Source organism: Petromyzon marinus, chromosome 5 (genome assembly GCF_048934315.1).
Source record: "Petromyzon marinus isolate PM22_M1 ecotype Great Lakes invasive population chromosome 5, UKy_Petmar_22M1.pri1.0, whole genome shotgun sequence".
Lineage (NCBI taxonomy): Eukaryota > Metazoa > Chordata > Hyperoartia > Petromyzontiformes > Petromyzontidae > Petromyzon > Petromyzon marinus.
Genome location: NC_133671.1, coordinates 7,468,041 through 7,495,979, shown reverse-complemented (window position 1 = coordinate 7,495,979; position 27,939 = coordinate 7,468,041). Strand labels below are relative to the sequence as shown.

At 45.7% G+C, this 27,939-nt stretch overlaps 1 protein-coding gene across 1 annotated transcript; it reads right to left on the bottom strand.

Moving 5' to 3' along the window:
• Window positions 1-26,881, bottom strand: KLHL20 (kelch like family member 20). The gene is made up of 13 exons (XM_032946765.2): window positions 26,698-26,881; window positions 20,177-20,358; window positions 19,574-19,744; window positions 17,033-17,239; window positions 14,981-15,139; window positions 12,388-12,482; window positions 9,920-10,035; window positions 9,351-9,534; window positions 6,420-6,563; window positions 5,922-6,055; window positions 3,828-4,036; window positions 2,763-2,869; window positions 1-1,946 (listed from the first exon to the last, which is right to left on the bottom strand). The coding sequence occupies exons 2-13, from the start codon at window positions 20,354-20,356 to the stop codon at window positions 1,862-1,864; spliced, it is 1,791 nt and encodes a 596-aa protein (XP_032802656.1). The 5' UTR covers window positions 20,357-20,358; window positions 26,698-26,881; the 3' UTR covers window positions 1-1,861.
• Window positions 26,882-27,939: the final 1,058 nt, after the last annotated feature.

The following is a 27,939-nucleotide window of genomic DNA, read 5'->3' as shown; positions in this document are numbered from 1 at the left end:
CACAATGCGGCCCATTTATTATTATAGTTTAACGTAACAGTTTATTAATTAACAGACAACTTTACAATATACAAAGAGTTTTTCAATGCAAGGGACTTCTTTCAAAAATGTAAACGTTAGAAAAAACGCAACCGTGGTTTAAAGATGTGTTACGTTGAAGTGTGCGCGCACGTGCAGGTGCGCGCGGAAAATTGCACGTGCCATGTGTGACTGGAGGCGACTCGTGAAAGACTCTCCAGGGCAGTTTGGGTGCAAGTCGCCCTCAAACAATGCGTTGAAACACACAGCGCGTTTCGGTGTGCAAGTTCGCTATTTCACAATACGAGCGATGCCATTTATGCTGCGGGCAATTCAAAGGACGGAACTCGTGCAAGCATTGCTACAAATCTTTAATCGCTGCATGAGAGGCCAATGATGTTTCTCGAAAACTTGAGCCAAACATTCCACGCAGGACCCTCTGCAGAGAAAGAGGCCCTTGCGACTCGCAGAGGGCAGGTGCTTGGTTGTGCATTTAAACAAAACAAAACATCTATGCAGTACCAAAATATATGTAAGGCTCTATTCAGTTGCGATAGAAATTGGAGGGAACCCGAGTGTTCTAGGCCGAGTGTGCGTTCGCTACGACGAGGTGAAACTGCATAGCCGTGAGACATTGCGAGCGCTTTGCCTCGGACATGTCGCCAGTTAAATGCGCCTGAACGCATGGCTAGCTGAACACGACTACGGCGTGCCATACACATGGCAATCAAGACGCATGGATAGTTGGTCGTTACTATATTGTTGAGAATGGCCGTGTGTGTGCGTGTGATTGTCGGTTGTATTGTACAAGTACAGAGTTTGAGTATGGTACTCAGTTGACGTCGTTGTTATTATAATGCACTGGATATACAAAAGCAACAGGACTTCCAAGCATAGAGCTGTGAGTGCATATGCAATCCAGGTTTCACATTACCATCATCATTGTCATCCTCACTTGGTAACTAAAATGAGCACCGCTTAGTGAGTCTATACCACTGGATCCTGTGGAGTAAATGGTCCCCTGCCATAGGAACATGGGAGTTTCCACCACCTGCTACATCGCTTCAAAGTTGTCTTTACCACACATTACAACAGAAATTGTAGTTGCAGTCTTTTACGACTGCGACTAGATCGGGCTGCTGTGACTTATGTACTTCAATACACTTAAAGTATTGCTTATTACGAGCATGTCCTAAACATCTTCCACTGCAGCATGCATAGCAACCTGGCGTTGTCCCAAGGGAGACCGATTTTAACGTCAGATATAACAGTGCAGGTTCATTGCTGTGGCAGCGGCAGCATCACACAACCCCCCGGAATAACCGACCGGATCACTGATGTCCGGGGGATGAGCACAAGCTCCACCCCCCCCCCCCCGTGCCACTGGCTGATCGGCGAGCGGTCCAGCTGGCTGATCGCTGAGCGGTCCAGCCGCAGAGCGGTCCAGCTGTCTGATCGCCGATTTAAGGGTAAAGGCGCAGGCAAAATTCCAATTGAAAGAGGGGCCCCGTTTGAAGATCCCTTGAAGGCAGAGGGGCCGGATGTGTGTAGAGGTCCACGGAGGTTGAAAAGGGTCGAGAAGGGGGTCCCAAAAAGCACAACGGATGGGCTAGGGAAAACTCAGTGGAGCTTTTTTGAATCTCGTTCGCTACGAGCACATGTCACTGTGTTACCGGAATAAATAAAGCCCTTCCACCAGTATATCTCCTGGACTCCTTTCCAAAAAGTATCGATGTGCACTTATTTAAGAAAAGCGTGCATGTGCCTGTGTGCACGTGTGTTCGTGCGTGTTTCAACGGAGCACGTGGACTGCACGCGGACACGGAACGCGCTGCGTCTTCTGCTACCAAATGTGAGATTCACACTGCGTCATTTTAACCACTCCAACCCCTCCTCCAAGGCGGCGGTAGTTCATGCCTCCATACAACCTGAAACGCAACACCAGCATCACCACCGTGAGCATCAATGCTGTTGTTAACCTCGCCATAATTAGCACCACCGTCATCACAACACCCGCGATAATCAACACCCACATGAGCAACACTACCTTTAGAAACATCATCAGTGCCTTCAGGATCACACTCATTCAAGTACAGCCCTTTTGTAAAATCCACTGCTGGATGAAAGCCTCTGCACAAGGGCCATTTTACCAGACTTCGCCGAGTTTGTCAGCGTGGGTTGACGGCAGGTAGAAGAGACATGGGAGCATATAATACAGTACAACAATGGATGCTGCTGCACTGCCCTCTGCTGCCCACTGCAAATGGGTGATCACCTACTTTGCATAGTGGTCACCCATTCAAGCACTATCCAGTCTCACACTTGCTCAGCTTCCAAGATCTGATTAAAGCGGGCACTTTTCACGTGATTTGGCCAAAGGCGACGTCAAAATAGCCATCGAGCAAAGACGGTGATTACCACGTCGCGCGCTTTCAGATCGCGCTTCTGCTGTCATCTGGAACGCCTTTCCTTCCGACATTAGGAAGCCACTGGAGCTATGAACGTTTAAATCCAGATTTGAGAACTCATTTCTCTCGAACTGCTTTTTAGGTTTTAGCTCGTTGTCCTTCCGCCGGTTGGCTACGTACGGTGCGAAAGAGGTTCAACGCACACATGTACAATCATACAAGATAATCAGAACAGATCTCATTAGCACCACCATACTCATCACCACAGCCAACGTTACATAAACAACGCCACCGGAACCAACAACTACCCACGCAGGCCCCCTGTCCCGAGCCTACCTCCACGTGTTGGCCTCTGCGTCGTAGACCTCGATGGTTTTGAGGTAGGTGGTTCCATCAAACCCTCCGACGGCCATGAGCTGTCCATTGACGACGGCTAGGCCCACCTGTACCCAACGTCATCATCACTATCATCACCACAATCTTATTTGACCACAGCAATATTGTTGCACGCACACCCTGCAGCATTTGTCGCTTTGACACTGAACGTTCGATATATAACAGCTCGGAGTAAAAAAAAAACACACGTCCCAAGTTGTGTTTGCGCCAATAATAAATGTAGAAGAAAATAAGTGTTATGCCACTGCTCAATTGGCAGCTTGCCTGGAAGTTAACTGTGCTCTACAGCATACTGTGTGCGGAGCTGTAGTTTTTAAGATTGTAAGAAAACAGAGGTTCATGTTTCTGCGGCTGTGGCCACTCTGCTTAATACTATAGGTGCATGAAACAAAAAACACATTGATTGTAATCTGCTTCGCAGGAAACGTAAAACAATCATGTGACGTTGTTAGAAAAAGAGCAGGACATGCGTGCAGGTATCACGGGCCAGATTAGCCAAATTGTAATATTGCCCACAAATGACATAATGGGGTAAAATCAAATAGTAACATTGCCCCCTACCTGTACGCTATATCCGTGTGTTAAACATAGCGTCTTCGTGACAGCCTCGTGCTACAAGAATGGCACGAGCACCAAAAGCACTTTATTATTAATCATCATTCTGTTGTATAGTACTCGCTGGTTAAAATAAGCGGAACGAGCAATTGGACGGAAAGGCAAATGTATGGCTAGCGAGACAGAGGGAGGGACACATGGACAGAGGGATGGATGAATATATGGGCAAGAGACAAAGATTTCCCCGATAGCCTAAATAGACTTTTGGGGCAAGTGCTGTTAGCAAGCAGCTATAAAGGCCAACACACAGCACACGAAGGGGGTGGGTGGGTGGCAGGCACCAGCCTTCATCTCCCTAGTGGTGATGTTTACACACCACACCAGGTACTCGTGGAAGTACGGACCGAGGGGCACGACGTTCATTCGGCGGCACAGATGGATGGAACGTACCCCGCTCCGACGGGAGCTCATGGCGACGACCGGGCTCCACGTGTTTCCGCGGGGGCTGTAGCGCTCCGCCGAGCTCAGCTCGGTGGTGTCGTCGCGCCCACCCACCGCGTACAGGCAGTCCTGGTAAACAGCGCAGCCCAGGTGCTTGCGCCGAGTGCCCATTGGCGGCACCGGCGCCCACCGGTTATCGGCGGGGCTGTATCGCTCCACTGCGCGCACACGCGCACACACGGCCATGCGTAATGTACCTTCACGGGCTCTTGGATGGGGCGACACCAAAGGAAACAATGAACGCCAACAACTGAAAAAGTGTGCAAAGAGCCAAATGTGGCCCTGGTGAAGTGGGGTAGGATTCGTGGGAAGGGCGAGTGCTAGTGGCCGATTGGCTAGATGTGGCAGTGTTTGGTGGGCAAGTGCTCCCCCTTCAAACCCCATGCTCTAACTCCCCAGTGAAATGTTTGCTTTTGCAGTTTTTGTCCCAACTTTCGTGGTGTTTGTGGCATGGCACTGACCTTGACCCAAAAGCCACAGAGGATACCCAATGCTCAAGTGAGCATTGGGTGGCGCTCATCACCATTGGCAGTCTCTGGGCCAAAGGTGAACATTCTACATCCTACAGAAATGGCCAACTATTTTGTCACGTGTCAAATGCTTTCACTCCATATTTACCGGTGTAGGCACACTTGTGGCACCACGGTGGCAAGATGTTAACTACCTCGCATGGTATACAGGAGGTCGTGGAATCGAACCCAACCCTGACGCCTGTATATCTTGGAGTTTGCACATCTCTCTCTCTCCGTGGTCATGTGGGTTTTACTCTGCGTCCTCCGGTTTTTCCCTCCACATTTACAAAACATGCCTTTTAGAGTATTTGGGCTGTTATGAATATCCACATAAACCAATTCGTTGAGCTATCATTTTAGGCCAGGTCTCTTCTGACCAAGAGCTATGGAGCCCAGTGGGCCTTAACTGGTAAAATTAAATTTTGATTTAAAGCTTTCGTGACTGCAGTGATTCATATTCTTGGTTCTTTCGGTAAAGTCACGTTGAAGGGCTTCTTGCCGTTGTTTTTTGTTCACACCTGATGATGACTGTTTGTGTTACAGTCGAAACGTCGTGAGAATTTTATTGTTTTATATATATATTGTATTCTTTTATTGTGACTTTACCGAAAGAACCAAGGATATGGTAAAATTAAGTTAATAGTTTAAAAACAAATGAAGCCATGGAAATTGGTAAATGTCAATGTGCTTTTTCTAACCCCTGCGTGGGGCCAATTTTGCCCCACGTATCTGGCAAAACAAGGACTGCTTGGGCATGCTGTGCCATGGCATGAGAACTACATGAATCATCACCTGCAAGACGGGTCCACTAATGTTACACTTTCCAGCTTGTTACATGCAGATCCTCCATATAGCCATGCACACCACAGTTGGGGAAAGTCCTGTTAGCTGTTAACGAGCACTATGTTATTACTGCTGTTGTCAAGCACGCATTGGGTGTAGCCAGCCCCACAATGGATGCCTTTGTCCCACCAGTGCCGATGCTTTTACACACTGCACCAGGCACTCATTTACAGCTGAGACTGGTTCAGATAATCGCCACTGATGTTAGCCGTGGCTGGGAATCGAACCCAGTTTGCAGGAATTTTAGAATAGAGCGCCAACCACTACACCACCGCCCACACTCAAATACTGAAGCACACACAGATACACACAAGGATACATGACAAAGATCCCCCATATGGCCTTAACAGACTGTAGGGGCAAGTGTTGTTAGCGAGCACCTATGAAGGCCGGCACGGCACACGAGGCGGTGGGTGGCCAGCACCACGCCCGACCGCCTTTGTCTCCCCAGTGGCGATGTTTACACACCGCACCAGGCACTCATTTGAGGCTGAGTCGACCTAGGGGAGACCCAGGACCGGTTCAGATAATCGCCACTGGTGTTGGCCGTGAGCGGGAATCGAACTCGTGGAGTAGCACACTAACAGCTAAGCTACCGCTCCCCACACAACATACATGCCATGCGCACACACACACACGGCAACACTCAGCATTGGCTGTGCGAGCCAGATGGGCACGAGAGAGAGACCAGTGTTGAGAGGCGATGTCCCGTCTGAGCCCCCGACTGCATACAGGTGTCCCCCGAGCACAGCCACCGCCACCCCGAGTCTCCGCGTGCTCATAGATGCTACCCGGCTCCACTTGTTCTCCTTGGGGTCATATCTAATGATGAGCGCGCACACACAGAGATTCACACACGCACAGGGAGATCAGATCAACACACACACAGAAACATCTGCCCCGTATAGTCTTATCAGACTGTTGGGGCAAGTGCTGTTAAGCGAGCAGCACCTATGAAAGTCGGCGCGGCGCACGAGGCGGTGGGTGGCCAGCACCACACTCGGCCGCCTTTGTCTCCCGAGTGGTGATATTTACATATCTCTCCAGCTACTCATTTGAGTCTCAGTCGACCTCGGGAATCGAACTCGGGTCGCCGGGAGCTGAACGCAGCGGCGTGCGAACCGCTCCACAAACGCACGCACCGCTCCACAAACGCACGCATGCGCGCGCATTCACGAGTACGCACCTCTCCACAATGTTTAGGCAGCTCACTCCGTCCTGCCCGCCGACGGCGTACAGGAATCCGGCGAGCACAGCCACGCCGACGCTGGTGCGGCACGTGCTGGTGGGCGCCACGTCGCTGCTCCACTGGTTCGTTTTGGGGTCGTACCTGCGCGAGAGCAGCTCCACCGATTGGACAATCACACCGTCAGGTTTCACTGGGTACACCCACAGTCGATCGGCAGGCCGCGTGCGGGAAGGCACACGGCGTGGGTGTTCGCCCACCGATTCCTATTGTTAACTTAGAAAGCAATCAAACATTTTGCCCCAGCCTACATCATTAACACGCTGGGGATGCAGATCTTCTCTAAATCCCCAGGTCGAGTCTGTGGGTGACCGAGATTCTTCCCGTGTAGCCCCCAGGCTATGGAACGCTCTTCCAAGAGATATCATGATCTCCGAGTCTGTAGACATTTTTAAAATGCGTCTTAAAACCTATTTATATACGCCTCCACTTATTACACTTTTAGTTCATTTAGTAAATGGATTCTTAACATTTATTTATAATAAAAATGTTATGCCGAGTATATGCTGCTGCTGTGTCCTGTACAGCACTTTGAGATCCTTGATGAAAAGCACTATATAAATGGCATTAATATTATTTTGCACTATACATTAAAACCTTGGATTGTGAGCATAATTCGTTCCGGAAACGTGTTTGTAATCCAAAGCACTCGTATATCAGATGTGATCACGTGACACTCGGCAGTACAAAGCGTATACGTACTACTCGTATTACAAGACCTCGCTCGTTTATCAAATTAATATTTATTTAACATTTATGCTCGTCTTGCAAAACACTCGCAGACCAAGTTACTCGCAATCCAAGGTTTTACTGTACTCAAGTGCATTCTACTGTACTCCTAGAAGGCAGCGATGGGAGACGAGGATGGAGCTGCTGCACTTCCAATCTGGGTATTAGTGATGCCCTCAGTCTAAATTTCCGTAAAGTTTCTCTTCGGTGGCGCCTGAGACTCTTTCCTGGTCTCATTGACTGGCTAAACGCACTTTAATGGCATTCGATCACAAATCGTGATAATCGAATCGCGGGCGGTGGGGGTCTGGTTGGCTCAGCGCGTGCGTCGCTCTCATTGGCTGAGCAAGTAAAGGGAGCGGGTACGTTTCCTTGGCCGGCGATGCCGCGTGTTCTCACTTCTAAGCGCTATTTAGATAGACATTTTTTTTTCGTAAAATGTTCTCCAGGACCAAGAGCACTATAACGAATCAACGTTCTACGTTGTCACGCTATGCGAGGCCCGCCTGTAATTGTTGACGTTTCGGGGAACGGCCCTTCTTCATAGCACGTGCGTTGAAGGAAATGTATACAATGGCGAAAACTAAACTAAACTATAGACTTTATTTTTCTCTAGATAAGACCAACTGAGCTATGTAGCTCTTTTTCAGAAGTGACCTGGGCACAAGTGGATAGCTCAACCAAGTGGCTTATCACGTGGAAATTCATCGCAGCCAAATACTCCGAACGCGTGTTTCTAAATGTGGAGGGAAAAACTGGAGGACCCGGAGTAAAAATCCACGTGGCCAAAAGGAGAACATGCAAACTCCAAATATACAGGTGTCACAGGGTGAGGATTGAACCCATGAGTTCCTGTATACCAGGCAAGGTAGTTAACATCTTGCCAGCGTGGCACCATAATTGCTATGAAAAAGGCACATTGCCAGAAACGTTGCCTATTACGCATGTATACTTTTAAGGCCAGAGTGTTATTGACGAACGTGTTAAGTTTCCTTGCTGTGCTTGTGCACCACTGTCAATGCTGCAGCTCCACCAAATAATTTATGAACAAGTTAGTTTGTCCGAGTACGTCTGATCCCGTGGCATTCTGAGCATTTATCTAGTACCAAAAACAGTGGACAAATTATGTGTAATGTGAATTAAGATTCCTAATTAGTTGATATACTTATAACCAAGTGAAAAGCCACTGAATGATTTATACTAATAATTATCCACATCGTTAAAGTGTCTGCCATGTACGTCCGGAATCGTCTAAATTGTGGAAATGCCCGTGCACATGTGCATGCATGGATTAGTATGCACAAGTGCAAGCTCATGTGAGAAGAGCCGCAGGTGGAGGTGTGTGGAATAGACTTATGTTGCATGCCCGTGGCCAAGTCTGTGTTTTATGTGTATCGCACATGTAGAGCAATGGCAAAACTGGAGAAAACATCACAATCAAAAGCAGCAGTTCACTATTTCAGGTCTGTACACGAGTGCTGTGGGTCAGCCTTCACATACACAGCAGCACACAATCACTCATTAGCAAAGCAGCACTCGCACAACAGTACACTGTCAATCATACATCATCCACTCATTCACAGCAGCACTCACTCACATGCAGCAGCACTCAGCTACTCACAAACTCATGAAGCAACCTTTACTCAGCGTGGCTGCGTACGCAAGGATAAGATCGCCTGCCGGCGTCTCATGGAGACCTCCACGCCCTGAGGGGTCCGCGCATTACGATCATACATCACTCACCATAGCACTCACACGTGCGTCCCTCAAGCACTCACTCATCCACTAAAGATCCCCAGTGTGGCCTTAACAGACTGTTGGGGCAAGCGCTCCAAGCGAGCACCTATGAAGGTTGGCACGGCACACAAGGGGGTGGGTGGCCAGCACCACGCCTGGCCGCCTTTGTCCACCGAGTGGCGATGTTTACACACCACACCACATACCCATTTGAGGCTGAGCATACCTAGGGGACGCCCACAACCGGTTCAGATAATCATCACTGGTGTTGGCCGTGAGCGGGAAACGAACTCGGGTCACCGGGTTCGTAGCGCGGCCCGCTAACCGCCACCGCTCCCCACAGAGGCACTCGCTCATACGTCCCTCAATCGCCCCCGCTGACGCGCACCGCTCGCTCGCACGCACCGCTCCACACTGTTGAGGTAGGAGGATCCATCGTGGCCGCCCACGGCATAGAGGAGGTCATCGAGCACGGCCACCCCCACGCCGCAGCGCCGCTTACTCATGGAGGCCACCATGCGCCACTCATTGGTCTGCGGGTCGTAGCGCTCCACGCTGGAGATGGCGTCGCCGCTGCACCAGCCACCCACTGCACCGTGATGGACAGGGAGAAAAGATCCCCTTATAGCCTTAACAGACTGTGGAGGTAATTTCTGTTAGCAAGCACCTATTAAACTAAACAAATTATTTAAATGTTAACCTGCTAAGGCCCACTAAGCTGACTAGGTCTTTTTCAAAAGCGACCTGGCCACAAATGATAGCTCAAAGTGGCTAATCATGTGGAAATTCATGGCAGTCAAATATTCTAAACACATGTTTCTAAATGTGCAGGGGGAAAAAACTGGAGGACCTGGAGAAAAAATCCACACCACCACGGGGGAGAGACACATGCAAACTCTGAATATACGGTGGGCATCATGGTCGGGATCGAACCCACGACCTCCTGCACCTGCGCACAGCCCATAACAGCTCACCTGCGAAGAGCACCTCCCCGCAGCGGATGGGCTTGCGGGGTTTCGTGCGGGGGCCCTGCATGAGCGGTCTCTCTTGGGGCAGAAGCAAATAGTTCTTGGCTTCATCCACGAGGTCTCTTGAGCGGCGAACAAGGGAAAAACAACAAAACATTAATGCACGCAGCGCACGGCACAAAAAAAACGAGGGATGGTGCAGGGGGAGGAGGATAATACAAGAATCCCCTGCGATACGTAAGGGATGCGTTGCTGGGAAATGCCACTTAACTCAAAATTACTTAAAGCGAGCTCTAAGTTCCTGTAAACATAATGTTAAAATTAGGGGTTGCGTTGCTAGTCGACATTTCTGGAAAATGCGTGACCAAATGTCATTAAGTGTACAAAAATGTATATGATTATAAGTGAACATACGTTTTAAATAAGAATACAAATAATACTAAAAAGACTTAATACCAGAGATGGTTTAAGAGCTTGCTGATTGAGGCCTCTTGGGGATTTCTGGTGGTACGTGCTATGCATGTACAGCTCGGTATTGCATCGCAAAAGTCCGCTTTCTCCCTCGTTCATTCGTGTTTCGCATATACATTCCTTTTAAAAATCGTGCAAAGAAAATTTGCACAATTATTAAACTAGGAACGCAATTGCGCAAAAACTAATTTGCAATTTTTTTTCCAGAAAGCATAAGAAAAACATTACACTTGTGTGATGAAATATTTCTTAACTAGGGGTTGTTCAAGGGCGCCTATGGCGCCCCTTACAACCATTTACGGCCTTAGGCCACGAAAATCACAAAAAAAGTTGAACACGAACGACGCATTCACGCAAGCACCCGATGCTCCGTTTTGAAGTTTTAAAATGAAACATCTTTGAATTGTATTATGTTTAGAACTAGATAATTGTATTTCTTCATTAAAAGCTTATATCATTTTACATCTGGAAGACTTAATTGAAAACGACATTCCGTGTGAATTTTCCCTCGTCGTTAAGTAGATGGCCTTGCTGGGGGTTCGGTTCGATGCGGACTTTCACCTGTTTGGGATTGCGGGATCGAGTTAAGGCGACATAGAGCTGCTGGCCGTGTGAGAAGACCGCCGTCTGCAGATCGATTCCAACGTAATCGAACGTCTGTCCCTGCGCCTCCGTCGTTCATGCAGGGGGCGCGTAGGTTTGCAGCGCCCCCTGCATGAAGACGATGGAAAGTGCAGCGTTCATCACAGAAAGTTGCGCGCTTATATAAGAGTATTAATCAGAAACGTATATGCAAAACAATGCACAATGCGGAAACTTATCGCGGGGGATTTCCTGTACCTTTGTCATGATTCGTGTGGGTCACCACAATCTTCTAATGTCAAACCGAGCCATAATTAACACTGTAAAAGTCCCATATTGCCAGTCAAGGCTCAGCCCAAGCTTGGCTCTGGTTCAAGTAGGCCATGGCTCAAATCCATGTGCTTCATTTGAGCCGGCCTTGGAGCACGATCCCAGCCATGCTCAAGATTTTCTCCTGCGCCAAGCCATGGATGATGAGCCGCTAACGCGTCTCTGGAAGCAACTCAGCAGTACACGCCTGAACTGAGCCATGTTAAGCCAGGGCTGAGCTGAGACTAAGAATATGACCCGAAGAAGTCTACAGCCATGCCTCACACTGGTCTATCCAAGCTAGGGGAATGGATAACCCAGAATTATAATAGAAGTGGGTGGAATGTGTAGTTGATTTTTGTTGAAATTATAAGTTATTTTTTTCATTTCATCGTTCAAGCTGGCTTGCATTCTTTGGGAAATATTCCCTTCTTGGTCAAAAAATGTAGATCATTCTTGTCAGCAGCAGGAAAACAAACCTGTTATATTGAATTAACAGTATCATTGTGAGTGTACATGTTCGCAGGAGTGTCAAATTTATGCATCTACGTTCTTGACTCGCCTAGTTATTTTAAGTAGTACCATTGCGAAGGTGTAATTAAAGGATATTCAAGTATTACATCAAATTCCGGGGTCCACTCAGCCTATCTTTCCTCCAGCATGGATACAGCACGTACCGTTTTGTGAGATGTCAACAGTGGTGATCCCATGCAGAGATTGGCATGTACAATAGACCGACCCCAACTGGACGTCTGTTAAAAAGAGCGTCAAAGCTCATTGGATTCCTCCAGTCTAAATAAAGATTCTGATTCCGAATGTGATATCTCGACTACAGGCTCTGCCTTCAAACGAGGTGAGCTCAAGCCCCATTGCTCACTTGATCAAGGATTCTGACTTGCGGAAAATGTCACGAAGAAGTCACGGCAGGGACCGCCGGAACAATACATCACCTTCCTGAGCCAAGGTGACGGTTTTTACGTTCACAGAAAATGTATTCCAACATTCGTGATTTTCTGCGAATCCTGTTCAGCTGATGACGCGGAAATTGGCATGGCGGCCTCCCGTGAGTTTCACGGAACACAAGCACCACTCGTGACAGCGTGGCCGGCTACCTGCATGCCTCATCACTCTTCACCAGAAGGTCCGTCCCCACTGTGCCCACCAGGAACTTGGGTGTGAGCAGGGGCAGACGGACATGTTGCAGCACCTACACAAAGACAAAGATCCCCCGTATAGCCTTTAACAGACTGTTCGAGCAAGTGCTATCATGGGGACCTTGTTGACCAGTATCAAAGTATTAAAAGTAAGAATGTTTTACCCTTTCTGGCAATAAAACAGGTGTTAAGATGTTCAAACACCAAATAGAGTCATTTTGCATTAACTACACGTATCTGTGGTTAATGGAGACTTGATTCCTTGCAAAAGGTGTCTATTTGGTGTTTGAACATCTTAACACCTAAATTTTGATTTAAAGCTTTCGTGACTGCAGGGATTCATATTCTTGGTTCTTTCGGTAAAGTCACGTAGAAGGGAAACAATAAAACAAAACAAATATAAAACAATACGATTTAATTATTTTATATTTAGTTTTATTGCTAGAAACGGTAAAACCTATTCTTATTTTTCACTGAGCAAATGCTGTTCGCGAGCACCCTATTGAAGGCTGGCACGGCACACGAGGGGGTTGGTGGCCAACGCGACACCCGGTGCCTTTGCCTCCCGAGTGGTGATGTTTACAAACTGCACCAGGTACTCGTTTGAGGCTGAGTCGACATAGGGGAGGCCCAGCGTGATAACCGTTACACTAATGCACACAGACGCACACACACACACACGGAGAACAAGACCCCTCGCTTAACCTTATACGGCAATAACAAAAGTACAGCATCTTGAGATGCAGCTGCATTTAGATGCTATACAGATATACATTGTATGGTTTCATTGGATTGCATCATTGCCTGCTAGAGAGATCCACTGACGGGACTTTGTCCAGATTGATACACCCATACACAAACAAGACACAGGCCTTCCTAACGACAAACCGGCTGCTTAGGCACATGTGTGGAGCTTATTATTTTGGCATCACACATACCCATACACCTGTGCAACCCAAGAATTGATAATACAAACACTGGATGCTCATCTTCTTTGGTTCTTTTGGCAAAGTCACGTAGAATGAGAATAAAATAAAAAATTGATAAAATAAAATAACAATAATATTCTCACGACGTTTCGGCCACAACACAAGCGGCCTACGTGACTTTACCGAAAGAACCAAAGAAGATTAATCCTTGCAGTCACGAAAGCTTTAAATCGAAACTGGATACTCATTTTAGGTAGAGTTCACCAAGAGGAGACGGGCTATAATCAAGTACCATGCGCCCCATGTGTGTGGCTAGGAATTCAGGCTGGGATGCTGTGATTGCGTCAGTGCGTTTTCAGAAAACTATTTCACTGCTATCTATGCTGTAATAAATGTTCAACAAGACGAATAGTCACACACTGTTGACACGATTAAAGCACACACGAGATTTGGGTGGTGCTCATCAATGTTGGTGGGGCCCCGAGCCAGTGGTGGAAGTTTTGTCGTCGTGCAGCCACTGTTTCCTATTGCCATCAGCAAGAGGAGCGATATAGTTACTGCTACTATGTGTGCTTTATGCGCTTTTATGTTGTCAAGCATGCGCGCCACGCTCAACTAAGTGGGGATGTACTGAATAATTGATTAAAAAATTGGTTCTTACGTTCACAATAAAAGTATCAAATTTAGTTTCAGGAAGAAGTGATTACTTGATTGATTGACTGAGGGACGACCAAGCTACGTATAACAGATTGTTATCGGGTGATATGGTGCTACGATACCAGCAGATGGCAGTGCAGCAAGATCAACTGTTGTGCTAAACTGGTCAAACATCTCTGTGTTGCTTTATATGGTTTCCAAATTTTGCTAAACCCTGTCTGTTTGATATGCTTCTCTCTCTGTGTCTTCTGTTGTGTCTGTGTTAGTTCCCCCTACTTGGGTGTCTGTATATACATCTGGGGTTATGTGTTTCCCCTCTCTCGTAAATTTAGCTCTTCTATACCTGATGATGGCTGCTTGTGTTGCAACCGAAACGTCGTACGCTATGTTATTTTATAATTTCTTATTTATACGTGACTTTACCGAAAAAAAACACAAAGAGTAATTCCTGCAGTCACGAAAGCTTTCGCACCAAGTCTGGTCAAACATCTAATAATAGGGTTTTTCCACTTTTTTTCTGGCAACAAAACTCACCAATTGAGGCGAGGCTCAAAAGAAAGCCGTCTCTGGTGTGGACCAATCAGTTTCAAGGACAATGCATCATATTATCAGAGTGTTTTTTGTTTGCATTCTGACCACAAGTATTGTGGTTGATGTATACATGATTCCTCGTAAAAAAAGGTTTCAATTTTGTTGCCAGAAAAAAGGGGAAAAACCCTATTATTATATTTTGGTACTGGCAAAGGAGGTCTAATGATGGTCAAACATCTAGTCTCCACCTGAACTAACACGCACTGCTTAGCGTGGCAAAATCTGGTCGTGTCACCTCCACGACCTACACAGCATGGGGAGACTCTCAACCTGCAGTGGCTTTACATTAGGGGCGTACACGTTTCCTAGCGGAGGCCTAGGAAGGACGCAACCACCGATCAGCGGTTACGCAAGCGCGCACACCAGGCAGGCACCTGAGGGAGCTGTGGCCGGCGCTCCTGGATGTTGTATTTGACCCAGGCGATGACGGCGCTGTACACCTGCTCCTCGCTGCGCACGTTTAGCTCATCGCTGGATATGATGTCGATGAGCTGGTTGGCAGGAAGCAGCATGAACTCCTCACTCTCCATTACCTGCGAAGCCACAGATGCCCCGCTTCATATCAGCCTGGATTACTGGGCACAGTGTTATTAGGGAGCACCTATTGATAGCTGGGTGGTGGTGGTACATGCCTGTAATCCAGCGCCGTGGAGACGAGGGGTGGTGGATCACACAAATGTCATAACTTAATTCCCGTGGCTTCACCGACAGGATAAAGCGGTAAACCAAAGATGTGAACTCGGTCCGTTCCCTCTGTATAGGACAGTACTGTCGCCTCGCACATGTGGGTTTTCTCCAGGTGCTCCGGTTTCCTCTCACATATATCAGCACATTAAAACACCTTCGTGTATAGAGGACCACAAACATTTGACGCCGGCTCACCACCTGGCTGCTGCTGCCTTCCCGTTTGACTATAGTTCCTCCTAGCACACCTCCGAGTCATTCTCTCGCTCGTCTTCGAGAGCGAGTGGATACTGTGCGGCACATTGCGAGTTGAAATTGTTTATTGCACCGAAAACTGAAATTGTTGGAAGATTCATTACGCTTTGTGGAGATTAGTATAGTGCCTTGACAGCCACACGTGCTACTTGCAACACACACTTAATTGCATTACAAGTACCCTCAACTGCCCACGTAAGCATAACTTACATACATACAAAATTACACCCACACAATAAGTTACCAATACAATGAAAGTGAACGGCAATCTCTTTTGCACGTCACAATGAAAGTGGCGGAAGTATATTTTTTAAATGAATCCACAGCCAAATAAAACAAGAGCCTCTTACAGACACACTCCTTTGATAATAGGTTTTTCCCCTTTTTTTTGGCAACAAAACAGCTGTGTTAAGATGTTAAAACACCAAACTGAAACCTTTTACAAGGGATCATGGTCTGCATTAACCACAATGCTTGTGGTCAGAATGCAAAAAAATCTCTGATAATATATGCATTGTCCTCTGGTCAAAAACGCATCCTCTGGTCTAACACCGTTTGAGACGAGGCTCAAAAGAAAGCTGTCTCTGGTGTGGACCAATAAGTTTCAAGGACACAAGCATTGTGGTTAATGCAGACATGATTCCTTGAAAAAGGTTTCAGTTTGGTGTTTTAACATCTTAACACCTGTTTTGTTGCCAGAAAAAAAAGTGGAAAAATCTATTTACATATTTTGGTACTAGCAAAGGAGGTCCCATGATGTGACACACACTTAGGCTCTGTTCCAGGTTGTCCGAGATGAGTCTGCAACTTCATTGCGCAGAAGCAAAATACTTAAAAGTTACTTTAAGTCTTGTACTCTCGTGAACTAGTGATATCGTTGCAGCACGTTAATTGAGTTACATTAATGTGCTGCAATGATATCACTAGAACTTTTTGGCAGCACTTCGGAAAGTAAATTTTAAAAGCTCTATCATAACCAAAGATGTGTTGGACAGCCCAGCATACACAGGCTAGGTGCTTGCAAAAACACAACTCTGTCTCGGCTTGCATTTTCCTTTAATGTGGCTCAGATGATAAGAGCACTGAGGTGGCACTGTCTAGATCCTGGCTTTTGAATTAAGGCCTGTGATTAAAATGGGTTTTAATGTGTAGTGATTTGATAGTATCAGCCCAGTGACCAATGACTACACACACAAAAACCCAACAACGTTCTATTTAGTTCTGCTGTGTGTAGAGTGGGTTGTAAAAATGCTGTTTTTTATGGTGCAGATCATACGCCACAAAAGTAGCTCTGTGATACCCCGCCTCTGCAGGCTGTCCTTGAATATGGGAAGTTGTAGCACTGCACTGCGAGAGAAACCAACGAATACTTGGGGGCTCGTGACAAGACACCCTAAAGTACAACTGGCCCAAACATGCGCTGTGAGAGTGAATCTGCATTGACTTGGTGGCTGTGTCGTCTGGCACGTGTGTCTGCAGAGGGCCACCTCCTGGAAGTTGTGCTGCGTGAACTTGTCGGCGGTGCGCAGGAGGTCTCGGCACGCGTGCGTATCGGCAAAGGCGCGGATTCCCAGGCAGTTGGAGGGATCGAGCTGCCGCTTCAGGAACTCGCAGCAGGTGTCCTGTATCTCGGCCAGCTGAAGCAGGCAGGCGGCCGGCAGCAGGGCCTGCACGTTGCACTCCTCCACCGTGATCTGTGATCGCAGCAGCGCAGACTGCGTTAGAAGCAAGCGGTGTTCTGCTCAAATGCAAGAATAAGTGAGATTCTCATCTCGTTTTACGGACCTTCGCTGGTTGTGGAAATTCTGCTGTCCTGTGGTTCAGGGGTGAGCCAAACAGCTGCCGACTTTACACAAAGTGGTACTAATTTTATAGGCCCCAGCGGCAAGGTAAGCCGAGTAGAATTCCAACAGGGATATGAACTCACAAACTTCTTATTGGGTGTCACGCTCTCTAAGCACAGTGTGGCTTAGCCAAGTCAAAGTAAACCCCAAACAAATGTCATTTCCAGCTGTGATGGCATGCAGCTGTAATGAATATACACATATTTGATTAGCACGGTTGGCTATGTATGATGTGAAAAAAATTCAACATAATACAATATTTCGTCATGTACTGTAAATCTATCAACATAACCGATTATATTTTCCAGGGTCTCCCTTGCAAGAGATTAACTCATTATTGTCAAGTGTATATAACATTTTAAATTGACTATAGATTACATAATGTCATGTAAAATGTATTATGCACTGCCGAACATCTGCAAAACCAATTAAACCCATATTCTATGGGTCTTTCGGAAAAGCCACGTAGATAGAAAATAATACAAATATCACCACGTTTCGATCGCAACACAAACAATCGTCTTGAGGTGAGAGAGCTCTGATATACAGCTCTCTCTCACCTGAAGACGATTGCTTGTGTTGCGATCGAAACGTCATGATATTTTTATTATTTTTCTATCTACGTGGCTTTACCGAAAGACCCATAGAATATGTATTCCTGCAGTCACGAAGGCTTTAAGTCAAATTTTTATTTAAAGCTTTCGTGACTGCAGGAATTCATATTCTTGGTTCTTTCGGTAAAGTCACGTAGAAGGGAAACAATTAAATAATAAAAATATAAAACAATAAAATTATCACGACGTTTCGACTGCAACACAAGCAATCATCATCAGGTGTGAAAAACCACAGCAATATATTTTTTTTAAAGTGGCGTTTTTTTTAAACGTAAAAACACACCTTTTACTATATATTTATGAATCTACATATAATCGTGCATGTAGTGGGTGTTACAAATAAACCACTAAATACAATGTACTTACTGTATGTTATGTGTCGTGTACCATATAACACAGGAATTCCACGCTATACGTTGCATTGTTTTGCAAATTCGTCGTCGAACAATTTGGGAATAGAATTCCTTACGAGTGCGGAATAAAAATTGGCTTCATTTTTTTACTTGGGACGCACGTTGTGAAAACTGACGATTTTGCCGTGTTATACCACACGATACACGCATAGCGCGCACCACCGAGAATCCCTCCGCCACACGGCGGAAGCTGGACTCGACAACGTGGAGGAGTCGGTCATGGTGGCGTTGAGTCCCATGGTGAGGACCTGTCAAATGAGGATCTGATACAGCTTGAACAACAACAAGCGGAGGAAGAGGCCAATGAAATTATACCACCACCACGAATGTTAAAAAACTTATCAGGGCCTTTTATTAATTTGGAAGCAGCAATGGACATCTTCAGTGAGGATGATTCAAACCGCAAAACGTAGCTGTGCAGTTAACAGGATATTAACTAGTAGCATTCACAGCTACAAGCTGGTACCAGCAGAATAAGAAAATTCTGTGCATTTATCTTTCGACAGATGCTTTTTGAAATGTTCTTCCATCAGGCCAGAAGGTCTGGAGAAGAGCCTATGAAGAGAGACAGAGGCAGCTGGTCCTGCTCCTTCATCTGCATAACTCCACCACTGCTCACCACAAGAGGCCTCGATGAGAAAGCTTTTCAACTATCTCTGGTAAATTATAATTATTAGCATTTATTATTAGTTAAAATGAATGTCAGCTTACAATCATATGCATTTTGGTACACATTATGACAGCTATTTTTTTTATGTTGGCTAGGAACACAAACCCTGGTTTTAACATTATGTCTGTGGAATATGATAGTTCACTTTAAGTAATTTTGAGTAAAGTAGCATTTTCCTGTAACGCATCGTGGGGGATTCCTGTATTATACTCCTCGCACTCCACCCCTCCACCTAACCCCCCGCAACTCCTCCACCATCCCCTGTGTATCCAAGCACTATCCAGGCTCAACAACCCTGCTTTGCTTTTGACATCCCATAAGATCAGGCGCATCCCAGCTGATTTGGTCATACACAACTGACATTACCCTTTGCCTTAAACACTCAACACAAAGGTTGATGTCTTTCGCTCTCCTAAAGTGGATGAGAGTCCATTAATGGCCCAGCCTGCTAAAGCAACAACACTGTGTGCACGGCTGGTGGCATCACCTGTGCCGTGTAGGCAAAGTCAATGAGCAGCTCCATGGCCGTCTCGTCGACGTCACGGATGGACACCTCTGTCTGCCGCGACTCGGCCAGCTCGCCCGTGAACATGGCGTGGAAGTAGGGGGAGCACGCCGACAGCACCACTCGGTGCGCGTAAATCTTGCGGCTGCCCACCTGTCAAAGACAAACGGGTTGGTGGGGCGTGAATGTGCGATGCTATCACTGCGCCTCCTCTACTGGGAGGTGGGTCTGTGGGAGGCGAGAATGCTATTGCTTTTGTAAGATTATAGAGCACGGGGCAATGGCGAGATTTTTATTCACTGCAGAGCAGGGTGAAGCCATCAACTCGCTACGAGAGCTATATTGTGTTGCTAAAGCTGGTGGTGGTTCAAACTGTGGCGGTTGTGTGGGTGATGATGTTATAGAGATGGGGAAGAAAATATAATCTTGTGAAGGTGGTATTGGGGATTGCGACGGTCCGCTGGTGCTTGTGACGTTGACATTTGTGACGCTCGTGACAACGCTATTGGGGGTGGCGACGGTGTGTGATGATGGTATTGGTGACGGTGCTCGTGGCAACGTTCGCGTGCGTGTGCGAGCACGAACCGCCAGCACGACATCGCAGAGCTCGCGGTGTCGCCGGAGCACGCTGATGGCCTCCAGGGTGATGCGTGGATGCTTCTCGGACATGTAGACCATGCGCGCTGGTGTAGGCACGCCCTCGGGCAGGGCGTTGGGGTCCCCGCCGCCGCTCGGTCGGCTCGTCACGTCCATCGCTCGCAGCATTGCTGCGCACGCGCGCCAGCACAAGCCACAGTGGCAGCGAATACAAAGTCGAGGCGAGCTTCAGTCACAAGAATTAGCAGAGGCAAATTTTTGCTGAAACGGCCAAAACGCATCACCCTTCGTGACTTGCATCACTGCTTGCCGTGGAGATGTTGGCACGTTTTTTTTTCCAGAATTGTAACAAAAGGGGAAAAAAAACTGTCAACAAGCATTTAATGGTAGTCATCTTCATCGAGAGTCCTGAGCCTGTGATAGAAAATCTACACTCCCCTGGTGGGGACCATTCTATCCACTTTCATAAATACTTTATTCATATTATACAATTTCATTGGCAGGGGCCAGTCTCCCAATAAGACAAGCTGTATTGGCTTAAAAGTGGTAGTCATTATGAATGCAACAGAAAATGTTTCTCAAGTCCAACTCCAACTAGGTTAAACTGCAACTCCCAAGTGAATCTGAACTCGCAGCTTATGATTGAGTTGAGTGCTCTATAAACACTGCGCCGCTCAGCTATGATCATATCCTGTGCTGTTATCCTCTACAATCCAATACCCAACTTGGAGTTAACCGAGTATTATTTTAATTTGATTTGGGTTAGACGTTGACCAATCGCATAGTCATCATCCCTAAGGGGGGTCTATAAAATTTGTACCATTTATGAGTGAAACAAACAGTGGCCATTCTACAGAGACTGGTCTCTGCCATAGCTCTCTCCCCTGGCTCAGGATTACCAAAAGCACCAAAAACCATGTTAAGGTCCACTGAATTTATTTCCTTTTCACAGACAGTTGCCCAGACACCTCGCAGAAATAGTACTACTGTATAATATATTTCGCCTGGCTGAACAGGGAATAAGGTATTGACTTGACAGCACACGACTATTTCGTAATTATTTGCATGGGTAAATCCAACACTACGTCGTTGTTAGAATGCTCAATTGCTACTCGGTCGCTAAGCAGCAGTCCAACCGCATAGAAATTTGCCATCTTGGCATCTACTAGAGCCAAAACCGAGGCTTTCACAGTCACTCCTGGATTGTTATGACGCCACGTGCAGTGAAACATGGCAAAGGTTTTGTGACAAGCAGACAGTGCAGGCAAGTGAAGCATGTGATTTAATCAATAATGCTTGTGGTAGGGTGCTGTTGGCACACCTGTGGAGGAAATTGTTCATCGGTACACAGTCTGTTCTCCTATAACACAGTAGTTGCGTTCGTGAAGAACACTGGGTTGTGGAAAAATTGCGTTGTAATAAATACTATACAATATAGGGTAAAGCAATAAAACGTGAGATGCATACGCAAGCTGAGCTAACACCGAGGCGTGTAGGTAGCATCTAGAAGCGTTCAGCAGCATCCCGCCTTGTGTGATGCTACGCCGAGGCATCCGCACAACCTCTTATTCCTCTAAATTGCGTTATATCCAATTGACATCCGCGTTATAAAAAAGGTGTTCCCTAATACGTTCATCGCGTTATATCCAATTGGCATTATGAAAATACACGTTACAGCACTGCAGTTACTTAAGTACATCCCCGCTCAAATTACCAATGGGCCAGCACACATCTCTGCAGGTGGTCAAGAACCGAAAATATAAATTCTATATTCCCATGACAAGCACCTTTTTACTACTCTTGGCATTCCACAATGTGGTATTCGTTTCATCAATCTCAAAGAAAATTGTCTGAGGTAACCTCTGACTGGGATTTGAACAAGCAACCTATCTCGTAATTTGTGAGTCAACAATTCTGACAACATAAGAGCACCACCAAGGTCACACAGAAAATAAACATTTATACACACCATAATTCTTTATTCAGCGAACTCACTGAATATATCAACACTCTTGTGGTGTTGGGAGATATGATCATTTTGTAAATATCAATAAACCACAGTATTACAATTAAATCCATGCATGAGAAGTTCGCACTTAAAACGTCTGCAGAGATGGGTTGAAGAAGCTGTTTGCTACACTGCCATTCCTGGCCACCGCATAACCAAGTGGGTTGGAATTGTGACACGTGAAAAAAATCTGTAATTAGCAGATAACCGACAGCATGTATAAGTTGTGTGCAATTTAAAATTTTTACGTTTCAACTATGTTTCTACAAAATATACGGTTTATTTTTCAGAATATAAAAAGCAGTTTAGTTAGTTAAAAATATATATTTAAAAAAAAGTGTGACTATTTATATGGCTCATCATGCCATGATTTCAGAGATACAGATGCAATAGAGAATCACATCGGGGTACAGCCATGGACGAATTGCTTCATCAGGTGTCTCTCACACAACACTAGATGCCATTTTTAAACTCTAAAAGAAGCAATTCTCTGCAAACCAATAACTATATATACTAGCCTTTTGCCCATCCAAGGACGGGTGTATTTCAGTAAATCTGAAACTTTCAAGCGAAAAGCAGACCGTGACGTGATATTCATTGCATCAATTCGTGTGCAATTTGTAAGGCCGCGGTGACAGTCTTATTTCATTTTAAGTTTATAATCCCTTGTTCATCATGACGTCCTTTTTACTTCGATGTCTCAATAGCGTTACGGAGAACACGTGGAGGGGGGAGGAGGCCCCTCGCCCCCCCATGTGGAGTGACGTCACCAGCTAATTATTATTAATGGGGGGGGTGTCCATTTGGAAGATGTCACCTCTTCACGATTATTAATGAGGGGGGCTCTTCGAGGTGGAGTGACGTCACCTGTTCATGATTATCAATGAGTGGGGCTGGCCGACGTGGAGTGCCGTCACGTGCGGGACACACAGACATTCTTGGCTCATTATAGTAGTATAAATACTGTCTTTATCAATACCAGCCCTTTGAACTAGGCTGCACTCGTTTGTATATATTATGCAGTCATTAGTAACCGGACAACACTTGGAAATCTGGCTTAGAATCTAGGCACGTGTATATTTTTCACTGTTCTTAAAAGCTTCCATGTGCTCGTATTCCATGGTCCACAAAGTCTTTCATCAAACCAAATTACACATGTTGGCACCTTCACGAGTGCAAGCAACTGCAGCTGTGGAATCTAGAGAGGTGGAATAGTGGGTTGAGTGATCAACCAGAATGGCGAATTACAGGGGTACACCACCTTTTGCACTCTCATTTACAGTCATTTCACAGTGCCTTCAAGAACTCCTGCATTATAGCCTTGCCATTTGTCAGTTTAATGTTACTTATAATTATAACGTTGTATCCCCTAAAGTGCACGTAATTTGTAATATTGTTTAACATATAGCTTTGAATGACTTTAGTTATTCTGAGAGTAGTGGCACAATCATTAGCGCAATTGTGTATTGACTCTGTGAACGTGGCAGACAAAGTTTGATCCCTGGCCATGACTAAGAATCAGTGTAGAGTGATATCTGAATCAGAACTTCATCCAGCAGTGGACTGACATGGTGATATAGTTTTTGTTTTGTTATTTTCATGAATGTACAATTCATTTTGTGCATTGGAGCCTTGCACCTGCATGTATCCTTGTCAATATACTTACACTAGTCTCCTCTGCTTGAGACTTGAGAGCTACTTTGTGATGAGGGGAAACTTTCTGCCAATATTTTGTGGAAAAATGGTCAAACCAGCAGAAAAGTTGATTTGGCCGTTTTTATTATGATTATTGATGTCAACTGCCTTTCCCTAAACCCATTAATTATATCGCATTTATCTGAATAGGTTCTTAGTATGAATCAAGATACGTTCCTACATACCCAAATAACTTTCCACCAACATACTTGATTAGTGCCTCCATAGGGCATAGGTTAGAGAAACATCTTCATCTAAAAGGACATTGAGCATAAGCCATAAGAGTGGTTGAACATGAGGAGCGGCAACTCAAAAGATAACAATTACCAGTCCAGTAACCACATTTTTTAAATAGCAAGTTTCATGTAAATCTGTTTAAACCCACATATTATTAGAGCACTACACAGTGCTCATCTCTTTTGCTGGTCCTGAGCCCGAAAAGGGATATTCCACAAGTGCAAGTCCAAATTTCACACAGCAGCCACTATTATTTGGGTCTTTCGGTAAAGTCACGTAGAACTTTTTTTTTTAGAAAGACCCAAAGAATATTAACTCCTGCAGTCACGAAAGCTTTAAGTAAATATTTAACAGCAGCCACCGTCAAACTCCCATCAAGTGGTGCTCATTTTACTGCCTGCTAAAGGAGGATTAATACATGGGTGAGATAATTTAAGTAATACGGGTAACAGCTGTTTCACTAACTATTGGTAGCAAGCCATTTTTGGAATTCTGCTCCTCCTCCACTAATCTCCTTCAAGGGACATCCACCCAGGATATGCAATATTGGCCCCGAAATTCCAAATAATCCCCACACTTTAATTATGGTGGTGATGGGTCAGTCTGATCTAGCTGGGCTTTTACCACTTGTGTCCTCAGGATTTACAAACTGCTTTTTCATTTCTATGGCAGTGTGGTGCAGTATTAGAATGTCCTCACCTAGCTGGTCACGTCACGATGTGGCACAGCATTTGACTAATAAAGGGAACGCAATAGCTTTAAACTGTGGTCAAGAGTTCAGTGAGTCCATATTTTCCCTGGTGCTCATAAATCGAATACCACTGTTTATAGTGATTGTCCGACAGAGGCTGGCCCCTTCTGTTAAATGATGAATGTCTACCACTGGCTCAGGAATGCCAACACAGATGAGCAATGGGCCACACTCATAAGCGGGGAGCCACTTTAACTTACAAGTTTAATTAATTCAACATAGACATAGCATGGTATATGAACAGTATAATTTTTCTCGACTGAACAAACGACCAAAATAAAACCAATGCGGCATTATGAATGCAACTAAATATAAGAAATCTAAACTTAACACAACGCACAGCCGTCCTCTGAACAGCTGGTTCAGTCCTGCTCTAATAGGGCTCTCGCCATAACACACGGAACATTCCTCTCAGCAAGTTAACAGAAATAAAATGTAAGATAAACACTAACTTAAATTTATTTCTCCAACTCACCCGGAGCACAAGTTAACCGTAGCCACTTAACCAGTGCGCGGTTGCACTGTAAACACTGTGATGGAAAAGTGGCCAAATACATCAAAATTACATTCGTGGCAACAGATAAAGTGAGGCAAGGAGTTCTGAAGTGGGGGTGATAATCCCACCAGGTGATAATTGTACTCCTAAATCACAACCAACCAGCCACGAGTAATAGCCATTCCATTGATCCCAATCAACTTGCCAGCACTGGTACAAATTTTGCTCTTTGACGCTTATCAACGTGCCATATCCATCCGCGTGCATGAGCCCTCCAAATTGACCCAAAACAACTAGGCATGAGCACTTTCCCTATCCCAACCTATTCGCTAACCAGCCACTCGTGTGAGTATTACCCTTGACGCTCATCAACTAGCCAAGCAGCCATGCCGATCCCATCTGTACGCCTTCTCCGTAACACCTTTTGCGCTTCGCACGGGCAACCTTTAAAGCTACTGACGGTAAGTGGGATCGTGGACCCGTCTGTGCAGATCTTAAGTGTTATACAACTCGCACGTTGAGTTTTTTTCTCTCTCTCTGGGTATTCCGGTTTCCACCAATAAGAATGAGCGAAGATTCGTAGTTTTTTTTCTGTGCTGCGTAATCAACCGGAAAACCACTGCAACGTTATGGAGACTAAACTGAATACAAGGTGCCTAAACTTAATACTCCACAGCTGATCCTGCGAAAAGATGATCCCGGTGCTCTCGCTGTCCTGGATAAATGCTCTGACAAAGTCAACAATATTAGAATTACCTGCCAGTGCATCCGTGGTCAGATTTATAAAAACAACAGAACATATTAACAGTTGGGAATCGATTATTTTTGTTTACGTACGTGGCGGCATTTCTGGCACAAATCTGCCACTCACAGCGCCGTCACATTAATACTCTACAATAAAATAAAACATTTCTAAACAATCAGAAAAATGCTTGTTTAAAATACAGTATTCCCCGACGCGCGACTCCCCTTAGTGTAGCGACTCAGTGACGCTTTCCTGGCTGGATGCCACTGCAGACTGAATCCCAATAACTACGTTATTATCAGAATCGATATTATATTATTAAAACTATTATAACAGTTATAACCTGCGCACGACCAGGCAAGAAGAGTACACTGTCCCCCCCCCCACACCCACTCCACCGACTCTCGACTAGATCCGCAGGCCGGGGGAGCCTCCACCGTGTCCCGTCTGGGCGTCCAGGCGAGACCGAGGTCTCGGATGAGGCCCCGCAACAAACATCACCGCAGCGACACTCAAAACATAATAAAAACTCCCGAGTGTCTTTGAGCAGGAACGCTCAGCCGCCTCGCTCCCTCACCTGCACTGCAAAGCCTCACGTTGCGGCGGCGGCAGCAGCAACAACAACAACAGCAGCAGCAAGCAATCAGCCAGCAGCAGCTCCGAAGCGATCGTAGAGGCGAGGGAAGGCTTGGTGGAGAAGGGGGCGGGAGCAGCGGAGACCTCAGCGACTGCCTCCACCCACTGCAGGAAGTCGGCGGCGGAGCCTGGGGTATGGCCGGAGCCTGGAGTACGGGCGGGGCCTCAAAGTTCACAGAGGCTGAAAAAAAAGATCTCCAAAATCTTGAATAAACACAAGATCCAGGTCCGTTTTAACAAATTACATAAAATCCGTGATCTGGTTCCGTCTGTAAAAGATGTGATTCCGGACATACAGTACCCTGGTGTCTACAAACTAAGTTGCCCCTGTGGTAGTAGTTACATTGGAGAAACCAAACGACATGTCTCGGACCGCATTCGTGAACACAAAGCAGACTTTAAACACGGTAGGACCAACACCTCGGCCGTGGCAGATCATTGTTATAATTCAGTAGGCTCACATGACATTGACTTTTCCAAGACAGAGGTTCTTTGTAAGCCATCTGGCTACCATGAGAGATTCGTTCATGAGGCTATCCACATATACAAGCACAGAGACAATTTCAACCGAGAAGATGGATTCTGGCTTAGCAATCATTGGAAAGATTTGATAAACCATTTCAGGTCTTAATTGATTGTTCACGCTTACAGTGGCTTTCAGACAGGATACATTTATTTTTCGTCTGCCCCCTCCTCTTTTCAGAACATAGATGGACTCGTCCTTCTAAATAAACTGCCAAATCGCTGCGCGTGGCGCTGACGTTTTTTTAGAAATAAATACACCGTTTTAAAAATAAATAAATAAATGCAAACCGACACACCTGATGACGACCGTTTGTGTTATGGTCGAAACGTCGTGAGAATTTGTATTGTTTTATATATATTTTATTATTTAATTGTTTCCCTTCAACGTGACTTTACCGAAAGAGCTAAGAATATGAATAAGCTGAAAATACTCTCTGGTTATATTCTTGGTTCTTTCGGTAGAGTATTATTGTTTTATATTTGTATTATTTTATTGTTTCCCTTCTACGTGACTTTACTGAAAGAACCAAGAATATGAATCCCTGCAGTCACGAAAGCTTCAAATCAAAATTTTACTCTTTGGTTCTTTCGGTAATGTAACGTTGGTATAAAAAAGATATAATTAAATTTTAATTACGACTTCAGCAATTGTTTTTCT